This window comes from Odocoileus virginianus, chromosome 6, assembly GCF_023699985.2.
Source record: "Odocoileus virginianus isolate 20LAN1187 ecotype Illinois chromosome 6, Ovbor_1.2, whole genome shotgun sequence".
In the NCBI taxonomy this organism is placed as follows: Eukaryota; Metazoa; Chordata; class Mammalia; order Artiodactyla; family Cervidae; genus Odocoileus; species Odocoileus virginianus.
Window position 1 is genome coordinate 41,484,202 of NC_069679.1, and position 25,234 is coordinate 41,509,435.

General features: G+C 46.3%; 1 protein-coding gene across 3 annotated transcripts in view; it reads right to left on the reverse strand.

Moving 5' to 3' along the window:
- Positions 1 to 25,234, reverse strand: part of MYZAP (myocardial zonula adherens protein) — a 128,069-nt gene that overhangs the window by 98,596 nt on the left and 4,239 nt on the right. For 2 of the 3 annotated variants that reach the window (XM_070469230.1, XM_070469231.1), the window contains exons 1-2: positions 20,352 to 20,534; positions 5,529 to 5,615 (exon numbers count right to left, since the gene is read on the reverse strand). In XM_070469230.1, the coding sequence (XP_070325331.1) occupies positions 5,529 to 5,615; positions 20,352 to 20,417 (153 nt within the window). In that variant the 5' untranslated portion in view covers positions 20,418 to 20,534. Of the gene's footprint in view, positions 1 to 5,528; positions 5,616 to 20,351; positions 20,535 to 25,234 lie in introns of those variants that run through there. The other variant, XM_020906157.2, reaches the window with a different exon arrangement.

Below are 25,234 nucleotides of genomic sequence, written 5' to 3' on the forward strand. Positions count from 1 at the left end.
CAGTGCAACAATGCAACCAACAAGCGAACCAATGCACACTACTGATACTTTGGCATTTATTTTCTTACAATAATCAAATATAGCTATTTTATTTCAAAGGAGAAGGGACTTCCCTGGTGGTCCAGTGGCTAAGACTCTGCACTCCCAATGCAGGGGGCCTGGGTTTGATCCCACATGCTATAACTAAGAGCCCACATGTTGCAACTAAAGAGTGAAGACCAAAGATCCTGCAACTATTTACCTGGTGCAGCCAGGTAAACACAAATATTGAAATAAAAGGAGAGACATCAACTCATCATCTTCTACCCTGTCGTCATTTACCTTTTTATGTCAGAGGGCCAAAACCAGGACTTAATCAGGTAGGTTATGTGAGGAAGAAGGTTCTAGTAAAAATGAATTATCCTGGAAAAGGAAAGGTTGGACTCAAAAGAGAAGGAAGAGAGAAGGGAAGGGGGTGTCAGACTCCCAGAGGTACCGGGAGTTGGGTGCAGAGAACTGCCTCTCCCTTCCCTCCCGTCGAACCCGCACACCCTCCTCATGGTGCCCTTAACATCTCTGCCTCATTTCCAAGATGACGCCATCAGTCCCTTTGAAGTACATGGCTCTGAAGAGGATACATATGAGGAACAAATAACAGAAAAGACGCTCGTTCTCACTGGTCATCAGGAAATGGGCACGTGAGATGCGTGGGATGCTTTGTTCTCACAGGGTCAGAACATTTTCTGAGTGAGTTACCTATGTTCCAATCAAACCGAGCACTTCCTGGTTATCTGTGTGCATGTTTAGTTGTGTCTGACTCCTTGAGATCCCATAGACTAGGGCTGTATCACTTCAGGTAAGTTATTTAATCTCTTTGTGCTTCAGTTTCCTCAACTATAAAATGGGATGTGTATGGGTGCTCGGTCACATCTGATTCTTCGTGACCCTATAGACTGTAGCCCACCAGGTTCTTCTGTCCGTGGGATTTCCCAGGCAAGAATACTGGAGTTGCCATTTCCTACTACAGGGGATCTTTCTGACTCAGGGATCGCATCCACATCTCCTACACTGTCAGGCAGATTCTTTACCACTGAGCCACCCATATCTGTGCACACAAATGACCCAGATTTCATACTTTTAGACCAGATCGGGCACGTTCGGGTAGTATGGCCATAGACTGGATTTCATATTTTTAAATACAAAAATAATGGTAAAACAGCAATAAAATATCTGTACATAAAAGAAACACCATGTAAAGAACACTGAACACCGGCATTGAGAGAGCAAGGTTGACATATGAGGTGGGTATCATCACTAAAGAGGAGTTCTCTGAGGTGAGGTCTGGGCAGAGAAAGCCAGGCCCAGGTGTACTGGCAGAGGGATGCTCAGAGGAGGACGTAATAATATCCGAAAGATGCAGCAGGCACAGCCCAAGAAGGAGGAGATGAAGGATGGGCAATTTCAGAAAGGAGAATGACTTCTCCAGGGGACAGGGGAGAAAAGTGAAGAACCAGGGCCACTAGGTTTGACAGTCAAGGGGAAGCATTTGACATTTAGTCATCGCCTCTCTAGTCAGTGGGCTTCCCTTGTGTCTCAGACAGTAAAGAATCCACCTGCTAGGAGGGAGACATGGGTTTGATCCCTGGGTCGGGAAGATTCCCTGGAGAAAGGAATTGCAACCCATTCCAGTTCTCTTGCCTGGAGAATCCCATGGAGAGAGGAGCCTGGCGGGCTACAGTCCATGGGGTCACAAAGAGTCGGACATGACTGAGCGGCTTTCACTTTTCACTTTTCTCAGTATTACAGGCCAGATGCTGTTGGGGGACCTTTGCATACCCCAACTCAGTTGCTCTTTGCAACCAGGCCTTCATGTGCCTACTTGAAAGGTGAGGAAACTAGTAGCAGAGGAACAAAGTGTCTGGGAGTCATCTGGTGGACTGGGGAAGGCAGGTTTGGGGCAGGTGGGATGTTCCATTTGAGAAAGATTAAGAGGAACAGGCGCCCCAGCACCTGCCTTGGGAGCAGGAAGCCTTCCACACCCGCCTGAGGAACCCATGACTCCAGAGGAAGACGCCGCCTCAGTTGTCACTGCCTCCAGAAGCCTCCAAACACCCCATCCTGAAGCCGGGCAACCTGCACCACCTGCCACAGCCTTCCACCACTGCCCTGTGAGTAACTCCTCTCCCTAATGACGGGCCAGCAGACAAAATGGCCCAGCTAGCAGTGGTGTTTATGTGCAGCCAGCTGCCCTATAGCTTCCTCAGGTCCTCAAAAGACATTATGCAGGGCTTACCTGGTGGCTCAGCGGTAAAGAATCCACCTGTCAATGTAGGAGATGTGGATTCGATACCTGATCCAGGAAGACTCCACATGCCGCAAGACAACTAAGCCCATGTGCCACAACTACTGAGCCTGTGCTCTAGAGCCCACACGCTGCAACTGCTGAAGCCCAAAGGCTCTAGAACCCATGCTCCCCAACAAGAGCAGCCACTGTGATGAGAAGCCTGCACCCCACAACTAGAGAGTAGCCCCTACTTGCCACAGACAGAGAAAAGCCTGCACAGCAACAAAGACCCAGCAGAGCCAAAAATAAATCAATATTTAAAAAAAAAAAAAAAACTCTGCGCATCTTCCCTGACTGCGAAAAAGAACAAGACCCAGCTCTGCCTTCAGTGGGCTCCCTCTCTAACAGAGCCCCGGAAATCGTCTGAGAAGTTTTGCTTTATCAGCATCCTATCAGGCCATTTACAGCTTCTTTATCTGAGCGAGCTTCAGTCCCCCAAATGTCACACCGCAGACAAAGGAACCAAAGGAAAAAGTCACCTCGCCAGTGTTCTTGGTATCCTGCAATTCTGTGGACTACGTACGATGTCACAGAGAGGAGCAGCCACACCGAAGCACATCAGGGGAGCTAGCAGCCCTAGGGCCTCCTCACTGGTGCCCACCTCTGGGTCCCAGTGACTCAAGACCAGGCACTTGGCCAGGACATGGTGACAGAATCACCCAGATCAGCCTCACAGTTACCACCAGGACCTTCAAGTGCTGCCACCACCAAAGGACTTCGGTTCTGGGGTAAGAGCCGGCCCCACCCTCCTCCTCTCTACCCCAGTTTTTCTGCAGTGAGTCAACAACGCATCAGAGATTGGCACGCAGGCTGCACACCTGGTCTGCCGAGGCCCGAAGCATCCTGGCACAGTCTCTCCCTGGAGTCTCTGCCCTGTGCTCCCGGAGTTCTTGGGCAGGAGGGTTCTGGGGTGCAGGGAAACTGGGAGGACTCTGGCCCCCACCAGTACCACTTTCACCTGGATTGCATGAGGCTTCAGGATGACATTTTGATTTAAAAAAAAAAAAAAAAAAGGAGGGTCTAACTGTTTTTGAAAGCTTGAAAAGCACTGTTCAAGGTCAACAGACAAATCGGGACACAACATGAAGACCAACATGCCCGTGACATAGAACAGATTGCCACTTTCTTAGGTAATACTTGACTCTTCTTGAGCAGTGGCACGCCCTCCGGTGCCTCACAGCACCCACTGCCCCAGTGTTAGTATGCAGTGGCCCCTCACAAACATCTCCCCAGGCGTGCAGCTCAGAGCTAACACCAACAGACCCAATTCCCCACTGCCTCTACCATGCATTTGGGGCCCTTGTCCTGTCACTTGCCCCAGCCTGGGCTCCTTCTCCAGCAAGCACTCGTTCTGACTCCCCATGTGCTGAGCTGCCCATGAGCCTCTGGACACAGCCCAGGGCCACTCCTCTGACCAGTCTATCAGCTCTGAAAGGATGGACAGAGAGGGGGTCAGTGAGGGCAGAGGGGACCCACACCTCCAACAACACAGGCCCCTGGTCATCAGCCGGGGTTCAGCAGCCAAGGCCTGAACACCTCCACGCACTCTGCCTATGATCTTTTACCTCTAAACTTTTTCTTTGGAAAATATTCAAAGATACAGAGAAGCCAAAAGAACAGTTAAGATATATCATCAATGTATCATTATCATGAGTAAGAAAAGTACCATTATTTAATAATATGTAATATATGGGTTTATGTTCAAAATTGTACAACTTTGATATGGTATCAAAAGATACATGTGTGTGTGTGTGTGTGTGTGTGTGTATATATATATATATATATATAGGACCCAGGATTTAATCAACATTTAATTCATTATAATAATGTTAAGTCTCTCATCTCTTTTATCTCCAATAGATTCTTTTTTTTTTAAATAACATTAAATTTATTAAGGGAGTCTGGCTAATTTTTTTACAGACAATGTCACATTTCGGATTTTTCTGACTCCTTATTACTAGATTCAGTTACACAAGTTTGGCATGAATATTACAGGTAACATTATTTACTTCTTAACTGCATCATACCAGAAGTCACAGAATACCAGGCTGCCCAGTCCTGGAAAAGCCAAATCGGATTGCCTGGTAGAACTACTGGCTGCCATACTGTGACACTGCTCCTCTAGAGTCCATAAGTGATCAGTGAGGTCATACTCTGAGCCCACATCAATATACTGCTCCACGGTAATCTTTCACCAACTAGTTTTTACATTCATTGATGACCTGGCATAGGGGTTACAAAACAAGAAATTTTCTTAACTTATCAGCTGATGTTATATTTAAAAAAAAAAAAGCTTTCCCTTTTATAATCTATTACTATATACCCATGAGGGCTTTTTTAGTATTCAGTGTGTCATAATTCATCATTGTCATTAATTCTTTTGATTTTGAAATTTTTCCATTTTTACCAGTGAGAGCCCTTTCAAACAGGCTTCTGGGTCCTTTGATACAGCCCAATTCTCCATGTTCCCTGTGCCCTGCTTACACTTCAGGATCCTAACACTCGAACTATCACATCAGCTTGGTTTATTTATATGTCTGTCTCACCTGAAAACCTGTCAGTTCCTCAAGGCAAGGCCAAGGTCAGACTTCTCTCTGCGGCCTAGCACTTACAGAGCAGCTGGCACAAAAAGGCCGGCTCGGCTCCTCCCTGCAGCCGGCTGCCCTTGCCAGAGCTGCTTTGGGACCATTCCTCTCCAGGCAGCACCCCCACCCCAAGAGCCTCTGGCTCCAGCCACAGAGAAAGGCTCAGGCCCCGCTACAGCTCACAATGGGCCCTTTGACTCAACTGGTCGGGGCTCTTTCAGGAAAAACCCGTCCCCTGCCACTGCTTCTGTCACCAAAGCCAGCGCTCCGAGAGTTGCAAGCAACACACAGCCGGCATTCACCTAGAAGCGACAGCAGGGTCCCGAGGCCACCCAGCCGGCCAGGCAGAGCAGCCTGATTTCTGGAGGGGGGGGCCTGCTGACGTGCAGGCTCTGTGAACAGCCTGGATGGAGGATGACAGGGGAAGGGGGTTCAAATAAAAGGGTTCAAAGAGGGAAGGGACTTCCTGGCAGCCCAGTGGGTAAGACTCTGCGCTTCACTGCAGGGGACACGGGTTCAAACTCTGGTCGAGCGACTGAGATCCCACATGCTGCACAGCGTAAAACAGCAACAACGAAAAGGTGGGAACTGGTCAAGACTTCGCCTCCGAGATGGCTCACCTGCTCTCTTCTCTCAACCTTATTTTCACTCGGCTCGGGCACTGGGTTCTCAGGAGGTACAGTCAGCCGTAGTCTGCAGACATTTGCCTGGGACAGAAGAGAGGAGAGGCCAGTTATAAACCTGCATTTGGGGCAGAAGGAGCCAGAGCACCTGGGGTTTCTCAGAGCCTCCGTCGCCTCCTTAGCAACGGGAATGATGGCACAAATCACACAGGTGATGCTGGGGAAAGACCAGCTTCCACCGGGTCCATCACAGGGTCTCACCACCTTCCTGCTTGTTTTATGCTTTCCTTCTTTAGCAAACTACTGAATAGTTTCACAGAATTCAAACATTTTTTTTAAATGGCTCATGTTCCATTACAATACAGGATGATCTGATTTCAAAATACAGCTAGAGGAGTAGAGGCCAAGTTATACACAGTGGTGGAGGGGTGGGAACGTGCTTTCTACTTGACTCTATGTTGGATTTTCCTATAACAGAAAAGTACATGTTTAATCACAAAAATTTTTAAGAAGTCTATATATCCATGTCCACAGCAGCATTATTCACAATAGGCAAAAGGTGGAAATATCCCAAATGTCCATCAGTGGATGAGTAGGTAAATAAAATGTGTTTATACATAAAACAGAATATTTATACAGCCGTATAAAGGAACAAAACTTCTGGCACATGCTATAACATGGAGCAACCCTGAGGACATGATGCTAACTGAAATAAGACAATCATGAAAAGACAAAGCTGTATGGTTCCACTTACACAGATTCCCCAGAGTGGTCAGATTCATAGAGATGGAGAGAAGAAAGCTGGTTGCCAAGGACTGAGTTATTCTTTAATGAACATGGAGTTTCAGTTTGAAAAGATGAAAGACAGATGGTGGTGATGGTCACACACAATGACAATGTACTTAATGCCACATGATGTTTATTTCACCCTATTATCACGGCCTGATCCTACTGTGATATATTCTGGAAAGAAGTGGAAAATGTGTTGTTTTTTATCCTGCCATTAAAAAACAACACCAAAGGAAAAAAACAGAGTCAAAGCAGCAGCCAGAGCGCCCAGCCCACAGCCTCACACACTCATGAGAGCACAACCTGCCCCTGTTATGGGTGGGATTCTGTCCCCCTAAAATGTATACATAGGAGTCCTAACTCCTAGTATCTCAGAATGTGACTTTATTTGAAAATAGGGTCTTTATAGCAGCGCTTGTCGTTCAGCCGCTAAGTCATGTCTGACTCTTTGCAACCCATGGACTGCAGCATACCAGGCCCCACTCTCTTCCATCATCTCTTGGAATTTGCTCTAATTCACGTCCATTGAGTCGATGATGTCATCAAACTATCTCATCCTCTGCCACCTTCTTCTCCTTTTGCCTTGAATCTTTCCCAGCATCAAGGTCTTTTCCAATGAGTTAGCTCTTTGCATCAGGTGGCCAAAGTATTGGAGCTTCAGCTTCAGCATCAGTCCTTCCAATGAATACTCAGGATTGATTTCCTTTAGGATTGACTAGTTGGATCTCCTTGCAGTTCAAGGGACTCTCAAGAGTCTTCTCCAACACCACAGTTCAAAAGCATCAATTCTTCAGTGCTCAGCCTTCTTTATGACCCAACTCTCACATCTGTACACAGTAATGAAAAATGAACTTTGACTATATGGACCTTTGGAGCTTCGTTGGCAAAATAATGTCTCTACTTTTTAATACGCTATCTAGGTTTTTCATAGCTTTTCTTCCCAGGAGCAATCACCTTAATTTCCTGGCTGCTATCACCGGCCACAGTGATTTTGAAGCCCAAGAAAAGAAAATCTGTCACTGTTTCCACTTTTTCCCCTTCTAATTGCCATAAAGTGATGGGACCAGATGCCATGATCTTAGTGTTTTGAATGCTGAGTTTTAAGCCAGCTCTTTCACTCTCCTCTTTCACATTCATCAAAAGACTCTCTAGTTCCTCTTCACTTTTTGCCATTAGGGTGGTATCGTCTGTATATCTAACTAAGGTTGTTGATATTTCACCCTGCAATCCTGATTCCAGCTTGTGATTCATCCAGCCTGGCTTTTCACATGATGTACTCTGATACATGTACTTTCACATGATGTAAGTCAAATAAGCAGGGTGACAATATACAGCCTTGACTTACTCCTTTCCCAATTTGAAACCAGCCCATTGTTCCATGTCCAGTTCTAACTGTTCCTTCTTGATCTGCATACAAGTTTCTCAGGAGAAAGGTATGGTGGTCTGGTACTCTCATCTCTTTAAGAATTTTCCACAGTTTGTAAAATGAGGTCATTAGGGTAGGTCCTAATCCCAAATGACTGGTGTCCTTATATAAAGGGAAAATTGGGAGACAGACATGCATACAGGGAGCACACCATGTAAGCAAAGAAAGGAGATGGGCCTGAAACAGATTCTGCCCTCACTGCTCTCAGAAGGAACCAATCCTGTCAATACCTTGACTTTGGACCTCCAATCTCCAGAATCAGGAGACAATATATTGCTGTTGTTTAAGTCACTTGACTTGTGGTACTTTTTTTGTTTTTACAGCAACCCCAGTAAACTAATACACACCCCCCAACCTGGTCTGCAGTCACAGTTATGCACTGGTCCACAGGGCAGCCTCTGTGGACCCTGCATCCAAGAAGCCCATGGTTGGATACGATTGTAAAAGACCTTTGACATCCAACCTGCCAGCCTATGAAGGAACCTCCTCACCCAACAATATACCTGGCAGGTGGACACCCAGCCTGAGGGTAACATCTTCCCCATAAAGGTGACAGCCCATTTGGAACACACATTAGTGCTGCCACTCTCACCACTGCCTTCCTCTGAGGTACCCCATTTTGCTACCTAACACCTCTAACTTCCTGAGAACAGACTTAAACAGTTCTCCCTCAGAACCCCTATCTAACAGACCCAGGGTACCCTCAGGGACTGTAGCAGAATTCTCTTTGCTCTTCATCAGCCTGAATGTTCTTTCTTCTGCACTAAACAATCCAGTCCTTTCAGCCACAAGATTTGGTTTCGAGATCCTTCTCCATCTCACTCTTCTCTGGGCAAGTTCTGGCTCCAGTGACCCCAGGGAGAGATGTGACCTGACCCCCAGAGATATCACTCCCTCTTACATGGCCAACTTTGCACGAAACCTTCAAAGCTCATTGCCAGTCATGCTGGCCAGAGAGAAATCAAGCCATTCCAGCACACAGCTCTCTCAGCTGACAAACAACACTGATGGGAATCCGAGGGTCTCCAGAAAGAGGTAACCCTTTGACTTCAGGCCACTTGGGATGGTTGAAACCAGCAGGCATTTGCATGAACATCAAAATGTAACTCACACCAGGCAGGTAATCCAACTCTGTGATGCTCAATAATCATCTCTGGTAGGCCACATCTGATCCACAGCATAGTTTTGCAGAGAAAAGGAAGTACTTTTCTCTTGTACCATACCCTATACCACACACACATGTGCACACAGAGACACATACCTGCACAGGTGTACACACATAATCACAGTTTCCAACACCTACTAGCCTGTGCTGACTATGAGCAAGCTATTTGATCTCTCTGAATCTCAAGGGTAAAATACAGGTAAAGGAAGATTCTGGCACATAGTAAGCCTCTATCACTATTAGATATTTTTATTATTATCTAAATATGTCATCAGCCTACAAGCTCCAAAATGATACAGGCTGACTTGGCTTTCTGGCTCTGCTTTCCATGATAAAAACAATTTGGCCAATGGATCTAGTGGGTATTAGTATAGCAACTGACAGCTTTATAGGCTGATTGCCCTAGAGGGGTAATCCCTAATGGCAATCATTTTTGGAATAAACTGAAAACCGGAAGAAAAGACAAGGTCCAGAAAGGACTCCATCACTCCAATCACTCAAAACTGAGAAGTCCCCTACCCCTGATGGAGACAGTTCTTTATCTGTCCACCCAGAATGCTGATTTTCCTCAACACGCTGCCTGCATCTCTCCTCAGGCCACATGTACACTACGGAACACAAAGCCACAGGCTAAAAAGAATGCATTTCTCTAAACTTACCTGGTGATAGATAATGAATTCAAATAAAACAAGAATGTAAAATAAACATCTGACTTCAAAGCTAACTGGCAGGTGCGTCAGGCGCTTGCGGCTCCACCCACACCCCTGTGGAGCACGTCTACTCTTGTCTTTGGGAGCGCCTTTATGGAAACATGAGGGCGTGGACTGCACGTGGTGCTTACATTCTGTAATCAGTGCTGATCCACAATGGACTGACGGCACAGATGCAATTTAAATCCAGCTTGGAACAGGATCAGACCCTGCTTAGCAAGATGCTCAAATGTACTATCATGTGAAAAAAGACAGTGCTGGGAAAAAATAACCTGTTCTGTTTTTAAAATACACTCTGATAATTTGTATATGTCTGTGGAGGGAAAAAATGTCTTTAAGGAAATATGACCACCTGCTCGTGGTGGTGGTGGTGGTAATCTTTTGGAAAGTAGGATTTCTTCAGTGTCTGCACCTGTTCCAAGTATGTGTAAGTTTTTAAAATAAAAAGCATAATAGGGACTTCCCTGGTGGTCCAGTAGCTAAGACCCCAAGCTCCCAATGCAAGGGGCCTAGGTTCAATCCCTGGTCACAGAACTAGTTCCCACAGGATACAACTAAGAAAGCCTGCAGGCCACAATGAGGATTTAAGATCCCACATGCTGCAACAAAGACCCAGTGAGTGCAGTCAAATAAATAAATACAGATAAATATTTTTAAAATATCTCCACGAACCTATGGTCACCTTATCTTCGACAATGGAGGCAAGGATATACAATGGAAAAAAGACAACCTCTTTAACAAGTGGTGCTGGGAAAACTGGTCAACCACCTGTAAAAGAATGAAACTAGAACACTTTCTAACACCATACACAAAAATAAACTCAAAATGGATTAAAGATCTAAATGTAAGACCAGAAACTATCAAACTCCTAGAGGAGAACATAGGCAAAACACTCTCCGACATAAATCACAGCAGGATCCTCTATGACCCACATCCCAGAATTTCAGAAACAAAAGCAAAAATAAACAAATGGGACCTAATGAAACTTAAAAGCTTTTGCACAACAAAGGAAACTATAAGCAAGGTGAAAAGACAGCCCTCAGATTGGGAGAAAATAATAGCAAACGAAGCAACAGACAAAGGATTAATCTCAAAAATATACAAGCAACTCCTCCAGCTCAACTCCAGAAAAATAAATGACCCAATCAAAACATGGGCCAAAGAACTCAACAGACATTTCTCCAAGGAAGACATACGGATGGCAAAAAAAGACATGAAAAGATGCTCAACATCACTCATTATCAGAGAAATGCAAATCAAAACCACAATGAGGTACCATTACATGCCAGTCAGGATGGCTGCTATCCAAAAGTCTACAAGCAATAAATGCTGGAGAGGGTGTGGAGAAAAGGGAACCCTCTTATACTGTTGGTGGGAATGCAAATTAGTACAGCCACTATGGAAAACAGTGTGGAGATTTCTTAAAAAGCTGGAGATAGAACTGCCATATGACCCAGCAATACCACTTCTAGGCATACACACTGAGGAAACCAGATCCGAAAGAGACACGTGCACCCCAATGTTCATCGCAGCACTGTTTATAATAGCCAGGACATGGAAGCAACCTAGATGCCCATCAGCAGACGAATGGATGAGGAAGCTGTGGTACATATACACCATGGAATATTACTCAGCCATTAAAAAGAATTCATTTGAATCAGTTCTAATGAGATGGGTGAAACTGGAGCCCATTATACAGAGTGAAGTAAGCCAGAAAGATAAAGACCATTACAGTATACTAACACATATATATGGAATTTAGAAAGACAGTAATGATAACCCTATATGCAAAAAAAGAAAAAGAGACTCAGATGTATAGAACAGACTTGGGGACTCTGTGGGAGAAGGCGAGGGTGGGATGTTTCAAGAGAACAGCATCGAAACATGTATATCTAGGGTGAAACAGATCACCAGCCCAGGTTGGATGCATGAGACAAGTGCTCGGGCCTGGTGCACTAGGAAGACCCAGAGGGATGGGGTGGAGAGGGAGGTGGGAGGGGGGACCGGGATGGGGAATACATGTAAATCCATGGCTAATTCATTTCAATGTATGACAAAAACCACTGCAATGTTGTAAAGTAATTAGCCTCCAACTAATAAAAATAAATGGAAAAAAATAAATAAATAAAAAATAAAATATCTTAGTAGTCAGAGAGGGCAACCCACTCCAGTATTCTTTCCTGGAATATCCCATGGACAGAGGAGCCTGGCAGGCTACAGCTCATGGGGTCACAAAGAGTCAGACACAACTGAGCAACTAACAGTCAGTTACAGCAATAACAAGGATTGAGAGGGACTATATCAGAGACAGAGAAAGGTCTGCCAACGCAGGAGTCATGGGTTCCATCCCCGAGTCAGGAAGACCCCCTGGAGGAGGAAATGGCAACCCACTCCAGTACTCTTGTCTGGAATATCCCATGGACAGAGTAGCCTATCAGGCTATAGTCCATAGTGTAGCAAAACACTGGACATGACTGAAGCAACTTCGCACAGCACAGCACGTATCAGATGGGGCGGAGGCGGGGGAGGTCCTCAATCTTTCCTAGACCCACAGGACTGTTTCAGGAGCAGCAAAGAGAACATCCCACAGGTCTAAAAGGTGCTCTGAATTTCTTAACAGAAGTTCTAAGTAACCCCTGAATGTACCTGACAGGCTAACCTTGTAGAGTTTACCTCCATTAATCATTCACTTTCAGGAATCCCCCCATGGGAAAATCTCCCACTGGGTAAGATCAAGGCAGATCAAGGCTTATCTCTCCGAGCATTTGATGATGCTCACTTTCATGGTTTCCTGACACTCAGGTACGTAATACCCAGAGTAGCCCAGGTTGGACAGTGCCTGAGAAGCAGGTGAAGTAGTTGGTCCCAGGGGTTCCCATAGCAGCTGACTCCACCTTGTGTTCTGAACATTGTGGGGAGCTGAATCTTATTTACCCTGAACACTAGCCCTGGACCTGCCATCCTTACAATCAAAGGTCTCTTCCAGTGGATCAAAAGCAAGAAGATGGACTCAGTATACTTCAAGTACCGAGCACCCACTACTTGTAAAATACTTAAGGGCTATGAGGGTACCAATATGGAAAAGAAAGAGCCCTGCCCAAAGAGGCTCATAATCCAGAAACATACCCACACAAGGCAATATCACAACCAATACAATACCTGGCAGACAGGGTCGTGTGTGGTTAAGGCGTATGGCACTGCATTTCTGGGTTCCACTTCTGATTCTGACACCTACTTGCTGTGAAACCTTTGGAAAGCTACTCAATCTTTATTGTTTCAGTTATTTCGGTTGTAAAACTCAGTTAACAACAATGCAGAAACAACTCTCTTGGGATTGTCACAAGGATTCTTTTTTTTTTTTTTTTTTTGGCCACACTGAGTAGCATGAAGGATATTAGTTTCCCAACCAAAGATCTAACTCATACCCTCTGCAGTAGAAGCCTGGGGTCTTAACCACTGGACCACCAGGCAAGTCCCTGTGGCTAGGGACTAAACTAATATGTGAAAAGGGCTTAGAATAGTTTCTGGCACATATTAAGCATTCAGTAAATCATCTTTTTTACCCTGGGAACTTAAGGAGGAGAAGAGTCATCTAACGGGAGGTGGAATATATCAGAAGGGTTCTAGAGATGACATGTGAACTGCATATAGAAAGACAGAAAGGACTTCCCAGGTCAATGATGTTGGGAGAATCCATCATCAGAATAACAATATACAATTACCAGGCAAGGTATTCATTCCCGATGATCCAAAGACACAAACAGGGCATGTTCTAAGAATGGTAAATGGACCCGCAGCCTAAGCAATAGTGCGAGAAGAAACTGACCACACAAGTAGGGGCCAAACTCTTAACCTACATATGCCTGATGGCGAAGCAAGGCTTCTAATGGAAGACATCGGGGAGCCATCTAAATTTCTAGAGGAAAGGACTCTTGGTCAAATCTGAGTTCAATGATTCAACAGCAATTATTGAGTACCTCCTATTATGTTCCACACCCTACAGCATGGACTGGAAGGGGGAAAACAGGGTTCCCAAGCAGGCTTCGTACCTTAACTGCTTGTGTAGCCCTTACAGCGCTCAGCATAGGATCAACACGTAATGGGCCCTTGCTCAGTAAATGTCAGTGCAGGCTTCTTTCTAGGCTGAACTAAAAGCCAGTAAGGAGAATGTACCTGACACTCCCCAGAGAGCCATCCACTTCCTTCAAGCCAATCCCCACAGAAGGACAGCAGCGGGGCAGCGAGCGTTCAAGCCTCCTCCACGAGAAGATCCACAGCCGAGCCCCTGTCTGCAATCAGGGCGCCTGGGAGCTAAGCAGGCCTCTGGGGACTTGTTTCTGACCCACTCTGTGGAGGCAGAGGGCTGGTCTCTGTCTAGGGGGGACTCTGCCATCCACGTACCCTCAGGCTCTCAGCTTCAGTATCCAGGCTCACCTGAGGGAGAGTTGTCCATCTCAAATAAAAAGGGGTGGAGGAAATGACCCAGGGAGGTGCTGGGTTTGCTCATCAGTTTACAAACATGGATTTCCCCATGGAAATGAGCCAAGTGCATTTGCATGTCCCTCGGGCACAGTCCACTCTGTGACCGTGGGTCCCTGCTCAGCTCCACCTAACAACAGATGGTGTGGCCACTATGGCTGTGGCTGGGAGGTCAGTCTCTGCTCAGCACAAGCATTAAAATCTCTGGGACATGCCGGTGGAACAGGGCCCGCCCCATCTGGAGGAGGACTCAACAGTGTTGCTTTGACCCTGAGCTTGCAGGCCTGACCATCTACATGAGGGTGAGGTACACTTTTTCTGTAAAGGGCCAGATAGCAAATATTGAGGGTCTGCAGGCCCTGTAAAACCATTCTTGGCTCAGAGTATTCAAAACAGGCCAAGGGCTGGGTCTGACTATGGGGTCATCACTTGCCCACCCTGATCTCCATACTTAGATATGTCTTCCAGGTGGCGTAAAGTGTCCTGGCACCCGCTTTCTCATCACAGCTGATTCTGGACAAAATTCCTACGTAGGACGACAGTGACTTCTTCCTCTTGTTCTAGCTGGCTCTTCTGTACCAGGCTCACCGTGTGCCCCAGATGCCAAGACCCAGAGAGAAATCGCAGGTAAATGAATGCACACAGACACCAGAGTCCTGGCATGTTAGGACTCTCCCGTCCTGCCCCCACCTCCATCGTGCCTTTCCAAAAAGTCAAAGGGACCTTCGAGGACATGGACCCAGGACTGCCTGCATGCCCAAGAAAGCTGAGAGAGCAACCCCAGAAGGAGTCCTGATCCTTGGCCACATATTAGAGTCACCCGGGGAAGCTTCCTAAACAATGCTGATGTCATTCTCTACTTTCCGAGGTTCTCATCTAGACGGTCTGGGGTGGGGCCTAGGTGGAGGATTTTAAGCTTCTCAGTATTCCATGTGTAACCAGAGTTGAACCACTGACCTAACCAAAGGAATGAAACTCTGACAGTACAACAGGATCAGGCACCTGGACTATTTGGAGGCCTTCCCAGAGCTGTCAAGCTCCTCATCCAAGCTGACACTCCCATCCACAGGGCACCTGCTTCCTGCCCAGGTGGACCAGGGGTCATGGGCTGACTTCATCCCAAGCTTCTCTTCCTGTTTTCCCATTTGCCAACTCAATGTCAAGTATGGCTGTTTGAGGACCCTGAGGACACTCTTCTTTCTAAGCACCTATTACACCAGGCCTGGGAAGGGAGGGTCCTTAAACCTTCTCCTCTAGTAGTTAATAATAGGTAGGAGCAATGATGAGGGTCACGAGCCTCTAGGGGAATACAGAAGAGGGGGTTCAGGCAGGCTTCCCAGAGGAGCTGACCCTTCATCAGAAAAGAGGCATGAAAAATGGCAGAGGTGAGGAACAGCATCAAAATCTTGGGGAACAGCAAGTAATTTGGTACATCTGCAAAGAGTATTGGTGAGCAGGGGGTGGGGAGGGCAAAGGCCAGATCAGAAGGCCCTGGGTGCTAAACTAGGGGGTTGTACTTGTTCCTGGCAATACCGAAGGGGCTCTTAAAGCAGAAGAGTTAGGTAGCCGGATTCTGCATTTTAGAGAAACAGGCTGGCCTTAAAAGACAAAGAACAGTCAACAGTGTGACTGATATTCAAGAAATATCACTTATCTAAGGAGGAAAAGAGGTAAACACCTTTGTGTTACTCTTCTGTGTGCTGGGTGAGACGGGGCCCATTTTTGGCTGAGAGACACGACTGCAGGAACAAGGAGTAAGGCACATAATTGCTGAAAGTACTTTAAAGCAAAACATTTCAACAGTCTCTAGTTAGTTGGCCTAGGACCCACAACTCCCTGTGTTCAGCTCTACAGTTTTTGAGGCTGATGCGAAAAGGTTTCATAAGTGACCAGAAGCTCAGTGGTAACACCAGCCTCTGGATCTCAGATTTCCTTAAGAATCCTCAGAACTCAGGTCCTTTCATCCTACATCTCACACAGTGAGATGGGTGAACCAAAGCAAAGAAGTCAGGACATTTTTTTTTTCCCTGAGCATATAACTATTAGTTCTGAGTGGCAGAGGGTCTTTGGTTGAATCCTGGGGACACCAGGTTCTAAAACTCCTCACCTGGGCTCAGGAGGGCCCAGGGGAGCAGCCAGCCAGTCTTCTGGGCGCTGCAGGCCCCCTGCCAACCCCTTCCCTGGGGAAGGCTGCACCCAGCTTCCTTCCACCAGATGCGGAGTCCCCACAATGCTCTGCGTCCCTTCCTCAGAGCCCAGTAGGACAATATGGAAGTTATGCTCACAGATGTTTCTGTGAAAGGAAAAGGAAGTGAGGTAAACACCTGTCTGATCCATTCACTGGCCAGCTAAGGAGAATTATTTGAGTCAATCAGACAGAAATGGGACCCAGGAGAGTACTGCCTGAGTGAGGAAGTGATGACTGGCCAGCCCATTCCAGTTTTTAACAGAGGAAGACTCTGCCAAATACAAAAATTACTGGCAAAAGCAGGCCAGGAGACAGTCCTTGCCCTCTGGCCTTCCTGGATTTGGTTTCATTTTTTAATGTGCCATGGAGGGGCCATGACACCAGTAACACCAGTCAACAATCTCCTATTATCATCACAATGTGATGCTGGGGGAACCCTTGACAAGTCTATCTTCTCACACCACCCTCACCAAACAGCTAAACCAATAATATTTGGCTGCACAAAGCAAAAATGCCTTCCCCCCAAAGCACACAACCTGGCCACACAATTGCCCTTCCACTGCAAAGCTTCATTCAGTGTGATTAACTGCATTTACAAAATTCCTCTCAAAATCACAAAGCAATGTCAATATTTTTTTTAAACATTTTCTTCCATTCTCCAAGGTCATCAATCTATCTATGGTTATTCTCCAGCCAATTTATCTTCCTGCTGTTGCCATAGATAAAACTATTTTTAGTACACAACGGGTATGAAGGCAGATTTTTTTTTTTAACTTTACAACCCCTGTTGGTTGGCATCCATAAATGCCTCTCAGAGGTTTATCAGCTGACAGAAATTACTCTCCCATCTGTTTTTTTTTTTCCCTTGAGAGATTTCAGATAAGGAGGAGGTACAAATTGTAAGTGGCAGCTATTAAACGAAGGATAACTAGTGACAGTCTGGTCTGGCTGCACCACCCTGGGCAGCTGACTCAGAGAACTCCCTGCTCAATGTCAGCTGTCACCACCATTTCTGGTCGGCCTGAAGGCCTGGCCGGACACATCCCGGTTCCCCAGCAGTCCCTAATTTGGTAACCTCTTGGGATGAAACAGAAATGTTATTTTAATGGCTAACATTTTACTGCACAAGACCATCGCTTGTGGCATATCAGAGAGGAAAGATAGAACAATATAGAGTTTATTGAAAAACTTTCAACTTAGGGAACACTTTTCACTTGTTTGGTCTACAACTTTATTTTTAAGATATCCTATCCTTGTTCATCCAAAAAAAATAAGTGTTTTGCCCTAAAGTGGTCCAGTACATCACTGATAAACAGTATATGCCAAGAGTTCCATTTAGAAGAAATGATACTTCCTTTTTTCAGTATCTCAATTATGTCACTTGCCTTACGAAGTATCACTCCACCCTGCAAGACTAAACACAAATGTCTGCTGCAGAGGGAGGCCTTCCTCGGAGGCTTCAAAAAGAATCTTTCCTTTAAGCTTCCATGCAACCTGTCAACACTCTACCCTGCTATTACAACCATCACTCTGTATGATGATAGTCTGTGACAAATGTCTATACCCACAGGTAGAATGAATCCCAATATCTAATCCTTCATCACACAGGTCTATAAATATTGTTCAATAAATCAATTAATCAATCAAAGATCACAGTTTCCACAAACACAGTACCAGTGCTATTTGAAAATTCTGAACAGAGTTGGAAATCATAAGGAAATATTTAGTTATCTTCTTTGCAGAGCAAGTACCCATGTGCTCAAAGCAGCCTTACATGGTCTGATTCAGGGCACTGACCACTTCAGACCAAAGTATTTCAGATGTCTTACTTAAAGGGCAAAGCCTTTTCAACAGTGTGTTCATTCCATCAGACACCACAGCATGTATAGCTAAAGAAATACTTGAAAGTAAATTCCTGAGAAAAAAAAAATCTTCAGAAAGGTTATCTACTATACTAATCACATTTGCATCCACCCATATCACTCCAGCCACTCAATGAGTACCCACTCTGGAAGGGGTCCTAGAGAATTTCACACAATCTGGTCCCACACAGGATCCTGACCAAGTTCAGGGTTGGTTTTGCAGTTATTTCATTCTTTCTCAATCATAATTATGTTCCAACTGAAAAGGATTTCCAGAGAAAAAGGACAAATACTCATCCTGGTATAAGGCTAGGACTGTAGTTGGAAACCCACTTGGACCTAACAGGAATCTTGCTTTATGAAGCCAACGATTGGCTTCCGTCAACCCTAAGTGTCTGGTGTTCACACACATCTGAACCTATCACCTGGCCCAAACCCAGGAGTAACAGAGTACTTCTGGAGCTAAAGAAAAACAGCATTGAAGACGACTGCTCGTCATTTGGGTGAGGTATGTAAAAATGAAATGAGCACATCTGTAAGACTAAAAAACAGGCAGGAGTATCAAAGGGGCCCCTGGCGTGGACTTAGCCACCTGTTTAGCTAAACATAGGGGAAATAAGTTGGTGGTGGTTTAGTCGCTTAGTTGTGTCCAACCCTTGTGACACCATGGACTGTAACCCGCCAGGCTCTTCTGTCCAGGGGATTTCCCGGGCAAGAATACTGGAGTGGGGAGCCATTTCCCTTTCCAGGGGATCTTCCTGACCCAAGACTCGAACCCTCGTCTCCTGCATGCAAGCGGTCTCCTGCATTGCAGGGTGGATTCTTTACTGTTTGAGCTAGGTGGCGTTTATGGTAAAGACTCTGCCTGCCAGTGCAGGAGTCGCAAGAGATGTGGGTTCAATCCCTGAGTTGGGAAGATCCCCTGGAGGAAATGGCAACCTATTCCAGTATTCTTGCCTGGAAAATTCCATGGGCAAAGGAGCCTGGTGGGTTACAGTCCATGGAGCTGCAAAGAGTCAGACACAACTAAGCAGACAGACAGACACAGGGAAATAGATTAGAGAACTTTCAAGCACAGAAAAGACGCATTGAGACGATGAGTACTGAATATCATAGTGAACAGGTGAACCTACAAGGCACAAGGAGATCAAACCAGTCCATCCTAAAGGAAATCAGCCCTGAAATTCATTGGAAGGACTGATGCGGAAGCGGAAGCTCCAATGCTTTGGTCCCCTGATGCAAAGAGCTGACTGATTGGAAAAGTCCTTGATGCTGGGAAAGACAGAAAGCAGGAGGAGAAGGGAACAACAGAGGATGAGATGGTTGGATGGCATCACCGACTCAATGGACATGAGTTAGGGCAAGCTCTGGGAGATAATGAAGGACAGGGAAGCCTGGCGTGCTATAGTCCATGGGGTCGAAAAGAGTCAGGTATGACTGAGCAACTGAACAAGAACAAAAAAAGGCACAAACCAAGGCCCTGGCACTGTGCTCTGAGGCACCAGTCTTGGAAGAGATGTGAAATGGTAAAGATGTGGCTAGCAATTCTTTCACAGAGCACCTGGAGTGATGAGAAAAGATGCAACAAAGATAGCAAAGAAACAGCACTTCCAAAGGGCAACCTAGGTGGAGACAGTACCCACTGTGCTAATATTTAAATCAGAAAGAAGAAAGCACCTTGTATAAACCCAGGTCCCACAACCGGCCTACTGGGTGGCCAGCTACTAATATCTACTTTGTAAAATAAAGCCTACCTTAGTCAAGACCACTCCAAATCAGTGTTATTCTATCACCAATGGTGACAAGTAGCCCTTTCTTTTCATCTCTGGAAGGAGGAAAGTTTGGTTAAAGACATTTATCACCTTTGAGTCTCCAGATAAGGATAATGCAGAAAGTTTCCCGTGCTTTTTTAAAAACGGTGCCACCAATACACTTGGCTTGCGAGAGGCGGCGGGAAGGGAGAGGAAATCTCTGGGAATTCCAGAAAGTCCCTTAAGTCTTTCGATCCCATGGGGTGCCCCTGGGGCATAGAAAAGAAGGGACTTGCTCGCGGAGCTGGGAGAGAACCTAAAATTGAGTCCAGGTGGTGTGTCGGGGCCGAGGGACCGGTTTCGCGCGTCTCCATCCCCAGACCCCCAGGCGGGGCTGGCTGGACGGGGAAGTGGGACAGCAGCAGCTCCCAATCGTAGCTACTCACTCACCCTCCTGTTGGGCGCCCCGGAGCTGCTGCCCGAGAGCAGGGTGACCGTGGACGTGGAGCGCAGCATCCCGCAGCAGCGGCGTCGGTGGCGGGCTCGGCGCGGCGCTGCTCCCGGGTGTAATAAGCCCGCGGTCGTCCCGCGGGAGGCGGGGAGGCTGTGAACCGCGCAGGCCACCCGCGCCGGCGGGGCGGGGTGGAGGCGGGGCGGAGGCCGGGCCAAGGGGCGGAGCCGGGGCGGGGCCCGCGCACTCGCCTGACCTGTCAGGCTGCATTTTCTCCTGAGAGCGCAGACCCAGCAGCAGTTGGTCACCAACCTTCCCCCACGGTTCTGCGTCCTCCCAGGGTCAGTCCTAGGACAGGACTGAGTGCCTACCATGAGTGCCTCCCAGCAGTCAACACAATCTACCAATCCATCAATTCCCTATCCTGTGGAGTTTGCAGTCTGGTGGGGATACTGAGAAATGACAGGTGTCGGTGCTTTGGTAGAAAAGATGATACACACAGGAGCTCACAATGTGGCCTTGGGAATTAGCCGTGTAGGAAAAGCCTTCCCAGAGGATGCGATGACTAACCTAAGACCTGAAATACACGCAGAAGCAAGCCAGGCATAGAGCGTTCATTACACCTGCTCATGTTTGTTTAATAGTTACCGCGACCCTGACTGGGAAGTCCTTTGCATGTAGTAACTCATTTAATCCTCACAACCACCTTTGAATAGCCACTATTATTGCCCTGTATCCCCATTTTGCAGATGAGGACACTGACTCACAGAGAGATTAAGTAACAGAGCAGATGCCCCACTGCCTGGAAAGGGGCAAACCTGTGATGGACCCCACGGTCAGATCCTAGTGCTTTGCTTGTCTTCTCTGCTGCCCCCTAGCACAGAGAGGAGGGAATTACAGGCCAAAACAAACTACGTGGAAAGATGGCAATAGGCAAGAGGTTTGGTAGAATTTTTAGAAACTGAAAATACCACAGTGCAAGGGGCAAATGGTAGAAAAGCGCAGAAGGGCACTGGGCCAGATCATGAAGAACCTGGTGTACTTAGTTGAAGAGTTTGGCATTTATCTTGAGGACAAATGTATCTCAATAGGGAAAGACTTTCCCTCTCTAAGCACCTTTTAAAGCCCAAATTCTCCCTCCCTACCAAGCTCTCCAGGACCCTCCTGCCCTGAACACTTACACTCATGAACCTCAATGCTTTTTGAGACCATGTCTTCTTTAGAGTCATCAATATGTGTGTCTGTCCCCTTCCCAGTGGCGAGCTTCCAGAGGGTGAGGACCCAGCCTCACCCTACTCTGAATTCCCAGTGTGGCGCCAACACAGAAGACATTCAAGAAATATAAGAAATGTTGCTGAACAAAATTCCAAATGCTCCTGTAAGATTTGCTCCTTCTGCAGAGGAGGAAACAGACCAGAGAATCTAACTGATGCCACACAGGCTTTCCCAAAGTCACACAGACTATGCTTTACCATCTCTATCATCATCATCATCACCCCAGCTCTGTCTGCATTCTCCCTGCTGCATATGCCTTTTCTCATCAAAATCTCACCATAACCAAAAACATGGATACTATTATCACCCCCATTTTACCAGTGAGGGAACTGAGACCTAGGGGCATTAGGTTAAATGGTGAATAGCTGGGATTAGACCTGTAGTCTTCTAACTCCAGGGCCATTTTTTTTTTTTACTACACCCTTCCTGCATCCTTCTATCCACCCACCTTTCAAAAAAGGAGACTAACAGATGGGTTTGCCTTCCAATAAAAAGTGGTCAACGTTGTGTTAGCTTCAGAGGTACAGCGCTTTGATAAAAAATAAAAAATAAACCAAAAGAAGTGGTCAAAATATGACTGTTGAAAGTCAATATGGGTTAGAGATAGCTGCATGATTACCTCAGGAGAAAGAGGCTAATGAATGTTGTTGTTATGTTGCCTTGAGGAGAAAGGAAATTGGGCTGCTGTTCAGACAGACCCAAGATAACCTGGCATCAGTGTTTGTTTATACTATGGCAACCACCCAAGTGATCGCTGAAGATGGAGTCAGCATTTGAGAGGAAGGGTGGGCTATGGATTCATTTCTCCTCCATCTATCCAAGTCTTTTTCATATTGTTAATACTTTTTGTACTGCATTATAGTTAATTACAAAAGCAGCAGATTTCGTATTCACTCGTGACCTCTTGGTGGAAACTTGATCTTGCTTACATCCCAGCCTGTCTGTTGCCTAGAACAGTAATTGGCACGTAGTAAATGCACAATAAATAATGAATGGGTGAAGAAATGATTTACAGAGCAACTGGCACGTAGTAAGTGTGCAATAAACACTGAGTGAGTGATGAAATATTACAGAGTAATTGGCATGTTGCAAGTGCACAGCAAATGTTGGATGAATGAAGAAATTATATTACAGGGAGTTTCCTGGTGGTCTAGTGGTTAGGAGTTGGTATTTTCATAGCTATGATCTGGGTTCAACCCCTGGCCTGGGAAATACTATCTCACAAGTCACGCAGTGCAACCACATAAGGAAATAGGAAAAAAAGAAAGGATATTATAGAGCAATCCTTCAGCTCACTCATAGTCAAGCAAAACTAAGACTAAGCTCCTTTCTAATCCAGCTTCTAATGGAGGTGAGGGTCTCCAAGCAATTTGCCAGCTGAAGCAGCCAGAGCCCCAGGATTGTCCCCAGGACCATCCCAGCCAGGGAAGTTCCCCACACCGGCCGTCACTAAGGGCTGCAGGGGCTGTGGGTGGGCAGATGCCAGGCTCTGGCTTACACTATGGTCACTCCATGCCAGGCCAACACCTAAGAACTGCAAGAGAGGGGAATGGAGAGCCCAAAGTGGGAAAGGAGGAGGAGGAGGAAAATATTAATAGGAAGACAGATAGAGACTGAGCAACCAATGAAAAGGTGGAGCTGGCAGAGAAGGGAAAAACTCTAAAATGAAATCATAGTCCAGGAACTAGGACTTCTGCCCAGCCAGAAGATGTAGGGAGTGAGGGGTGGGGACAGGGACAGAGGCTCTGGTGCAGACGGTCCCCTTGCTCCCTTTCAGCACTGGTCCGGCCTCCTCTGGACCCTCCCTGAGCACTGGTGACTGAGGAGTGCCACTGGACTGGCAGGAACAGACACTATAACATAACTCTCAGCTGCCACACCTTCCCATCCACAGTAATAGCCACATGACTAAAACCTGTCCTAAATTTCTCTGCTGACACACAGGTTTGTAGAAAATTTTAGATGTCTGCATAAATACACCTTTCATTTTCTTGAAATCAGTCACTGGATTGCACCTCCTTCTCCCATCCCAGCTCCTGGACTACTCTCTCCATCCTCTGCTTTCTGAGTATGTCAAGGCTGCATATTGCCACCCTGCTTACTTAACTTATATGCAGAGTACATCATGAGAAATGCCAGGCTGGATGAATCACAAACTGGAATCAAGATTGCCAGGAGAAATATCAGCAACCTCAGAAATGCAAATGATACCAACCTAATAGCAGAAAGCGAAGAGGAACAGAAGAGCCTCTTGATGAGAGTGAAAGAGTTAAAAAAACTAAGATCATGGTATGTGGTCCCATCTTTTCATGGCAAATAGATGGGGAATAAATGGAAACAGTGGCAGATTTTTTGAGGGGCTCCAAAACCACTGTGGACAGTGCCTGCAGAAATGAAATTAAAAGAAGGAAAGTGGTGACAAACCTAGACAAAGGAGTAAAAAGCAGAAACATCACTTTGTCAACAAAGGTCCATATAGTCAAAGCTATGTTTTTTCCAGGGCTTCCCTGGTGGTTCAGACAGTAAAGAGTCTGCCTGCAATGTGGGAGACCTGGGTTCGATCCCTGGGTTGGAAAGATTCCCTGGAGAAAGGCATGGCAACCCACTCCAGTAGTCTTGCCTGGAAAATCCCCATGGACAGAGGAGTCTGGAGGGCTACTGTTCATGGGGTCACAAAGAGTCAGACATGACTGAGCGATTAAGGACATGGTTTTTCCAGTCGTCATGTATGGATGTGAGAGGTGAACCAAAAAGAAGGCTGAGTGCCAAAGGATCGATGCTTTTGAGTTGTGGTGCTGGATAAGACTATTGACAGTTCCTTGGACTACAAGAAGGTCAAAGCAATCAATCCTAAAGGAAATCAACACTGGATTTGATTCCAATGAATGAATATTCATTGGAAGGGCTGAAGCTCCAATACTTTGACCACCTGATGCAAAGAGCTGACACTGAAAAAAGGCCCTGATGCTGGGAAAGATTGATAGCAGGAAGAGAAGCAGGCGACAGAAAATGAGATGGTTGGATGGCATCACTGACTCAATAGACATCAATCTGAGCAAACTCTGGGAGATAGTGATAGACAGGGAAGTCTGGCGTGCTGCAGTTCATGGGGTCACAAAGAGTCAGACACAACTTAGCAATTGAACAATTGCTTTCTGAATTATCTGTGACGCTCTCTTCTGAGCTCTCTCCAAACTATCGGCATCTTTAGCTGAGGAGCTCTGATGGGACCCACTTTTCTAGCAAAGCCCTGACTGGCAAAGACGACCTGTATTCCTTGGCAGAACCCATCAGGAATGGCATCGCTCAGCAGGACACAGGCATCACACAGGAGGTGAGCCCAGGTGATGCCTGGCTTCCTGGTATTTTTGCTCTCTTCACTCTTCTGTCTGCAGATTCCCTTTTTTTACCCCCTCCCATTCAGGTATCACAACACCTCAAAGTCCTGGTATATTCCCATTCTGAATGTCAAACAGAGACCAACTTTTCACAATACAAAAAGGACGCATTTCCAACCCAAGGATAAGGGTATTGAATTACTAAGCTCCTTTGGATAAAGTAGAACAAGAAATACCCCACATTCACTGAATGTCTCAGAAGCAGAGAA